Source organism: Lethenteron reissneri, chromosome 45, assembly GCF_015708825.2.
Source record: "Lethenteron reissneri isolate LAM-NWPU_2019-01 chromosome 45, ASM1570882v1, whole genome shotgun sequence".
Classification (NCBI taxonomy): domain Eukaryota; kingdom Metazoa; phylum Chordata; class Hyperoartia; order Petromyzontiformes; family Petromyzontidae; genus Lethenteron; species Lethenteron reissneri.
Genome location: NC_083823.1, coordinates 11,490,293 through 11,492,785, shown reverse-complemented (window position 1 = coordinate 11,492,785; position 2,493 = coordinate 11,490,293). Strand labels below are relative to the sequence as shown.

Below are 2,493 nucleotides of genomic sequence, written 5' to 3'. Positions count from 1 at the left end.
CGTCAGAAGAGCATGGCGCTGTCATCTGACGACGTCTGCGTAACATGAACGCGTCGCCTAATGGCGCTGCGTCTGCACACGACTTGCTCGGACTCGTCGGTAGTTTGGTTGTTACCGAGGATCTTGATTATTATAAGAAAAGTCTTATGCGGGGGGGGGGTGTTGCAAGTCAAGCTGTCCTATACGTCTGGGCACCCAAAAAGGCTATGGGCGTGCTTAATCTTGGTATGTAATGTACACGTGTGTTGGCTGAAGGAATCTCGTGATGCCTTCGTCTGCTGCTGCCATGGAGGATCTGAGCGCTGTGATGGACATCTTTGTGCGCGAGTTCTGCGCTAGCTGTGAAGGAGGTGCGGGGAGCGTCTCCATGAGGAAGCACGCGCTGCAGAATCTGCTCGTGAAGCACATGCGGCCCTACCTGGCGGTGGGTTTCCTGTGGCCTCTGCGCGGCAACACTGCAAGCTAACGTTTCTCGAGCCATGTAGTGCTATGACGTCTCCGTGTGCACTGGGAGCCGCTGCTGCTTGAGGCAGTGCCATGTGCCGTGGCACTGGGTTTTGCAAGAACGACTGAGCGTGCTTCGTCACTGTTAGAGGTTGATTGAGTCTGGGCTCGTAATGGCCACCATAACATGTTGATTCCTATTTCTGTTGCTGTAACACTGAGCAGAGTGAGTGGTGCATTGGCTATAGCTGAAAGTGTTCCTTTATCACGAATGCAGGGTGCGTGTGACCCGCATGAAGTGCGCAAGATCATGGGGGATCTTCACGAGAACCAAGGCGCCAGCGTGGACTTCCAAGCTTTCATGGCCACGTGGACGCGGATCCTCGTGGCCGGCCATGCCCCGTTCCAGGAGCGCGTGTTCCTCACAAAGGGGCCCTGTGGCCAGCCCATTTCTGCTGATAAGCCAAAATAAATCTTTCAATGTATATAAAATGAGATGACTAATAAAATTACTGGCACACTGGTCCTGGGCTTGGTGAATCGTGTGTTCAAGTTGAACTGGCAAGCAATGTCTGATGCATTTCCCTTCTCATGATGCAGATTTGGTTTTGGGCAATGGTGGTGGTCTTGATGGAAGAGCCCCTCCTTATTTGGCTTTGCCAAAAAAAGCAACGGTGGTGGTCTTGATGGAAGAGCCCCTCCTTATTTGGCTTTGCCAAAAAAAAGCAACGAGTGCCCCACTGTCAGGAGGATTGGGCTTTGTACTGTTTAAAAACAGATCTGATGGTAGCACTTGACACCCAGTTAATAGCCCCCTAAAGAATGGGTAACATCCCAAAATATATTTGTGTAGAAACAGGGGTGATGCTTCCTTCACCCTCAAATAATATTGGCAGATCTTTGAAAGAAAATCGTTGTTCCTGTGGCCATCCTCCCACCTCATCGGTGGGATTGAATATTTCTTGCAGCGTGGCAGTTGAGACTAGAAATTGAGTTGCTGGCGTAATGCATAACTCCAAGCTAACCTTGTCCCAAGCCCTTGCGAATTATGAGAAGGCATTTGACTCTGGAAACTTGAGCTTGAACTAAATCGATAATATGCAGTTGAATAATCCATTGATACAGGTAGGAACAACAGTTCCACACTTCCCACTGGGGATTATTTGTCGTGCATGGCCCCACCCCATGTGAGCGGTGGGTTGGTGGAGGTGGTGGGGGGGGGGGGCTGTTGTATATGTTGGTTATCAAAATTTGTTATGTTGTATGCGTGCGTGGGTGAAATTATTATGTTGTATATGTGGGTTATGAATATTCAGTGAAAATAATAATAATTAAATGAAATTTGGCCAAATGTGTAATTATCCGGAAATATGTTAATTTATGTAATTATGCACATTTTAATTATACCAATTCGAGAGGTAATCGTATTAATTATGCGAGTGGGTGTAATTATGATAATGCAAGTCGTTATGATAACCAGACCCCGCCTCGGTGACGAGGGTGGGTTATCGATCGGAATAAGGCAATTAATCGTATGCAGTTATGCAGGTATGGTGTAAGTATGCAAGATTAACTTAGATTAACTCGGCATCGTTGTCTAGGTTCGTCTCATTCTCGCTTTAACATTCCCAGAGTGTGTATTCGTGGTTATATTTTAGGTCCCCGATTCACCCCGTTATCGCTTTAACATTTACTGAGTATGTATTAGTGTGTTTATTAAGGTCACCAAGTTCAGATCTCAACGCAGAAGCAGATCTTATGCATAGATTTCAGGAAAGAATCACACAACCACTTCTGTATTGATCAATTTATTACTAATTCAACCTTAACTATGATATAGTATGCGAACTCTCAATCCCGGAACGTCAACACGGCATCAATACAGTATCATCAACGATTGTCTGATTTCACTTTGACAACGGCACATGGATCCCGCATAACGCGATGGTTGTTAGTGAGAGAGAGAGTCGTTAAAATATGCAAATACTATGCTAAGAAAACCTTAACGTTAATGAATGATTATACTCAATATTGTTCACGCAGTACCGC

General features: G+C 46.0%; 1 protein-coding gene across 1 annotated transcript; it reads left to right on the top strand.

Annotated features, from left to right (window-relative positions):
• The first annotated feature begins 262 nt into the window (after nt 1–262).
• On the top strand, nt 263–916 carry LOC133353991 (protein S100-A1-like). The gene is made up of 2 exons (XM_061570552.1): nt 263–424; nt 722–916. The coding sequence occupies exons 1-2, from the start codon at nt 266–268 to the stop codon at nt 914–916; spliced, it is 354 nt and encodes a 117-aa protein (XP_061426536.1). The 5' UTR covers nt 263–265.
• The last annotated feature ends 1,577 nt before the right edge of the window (nt 917–2,493 follow it).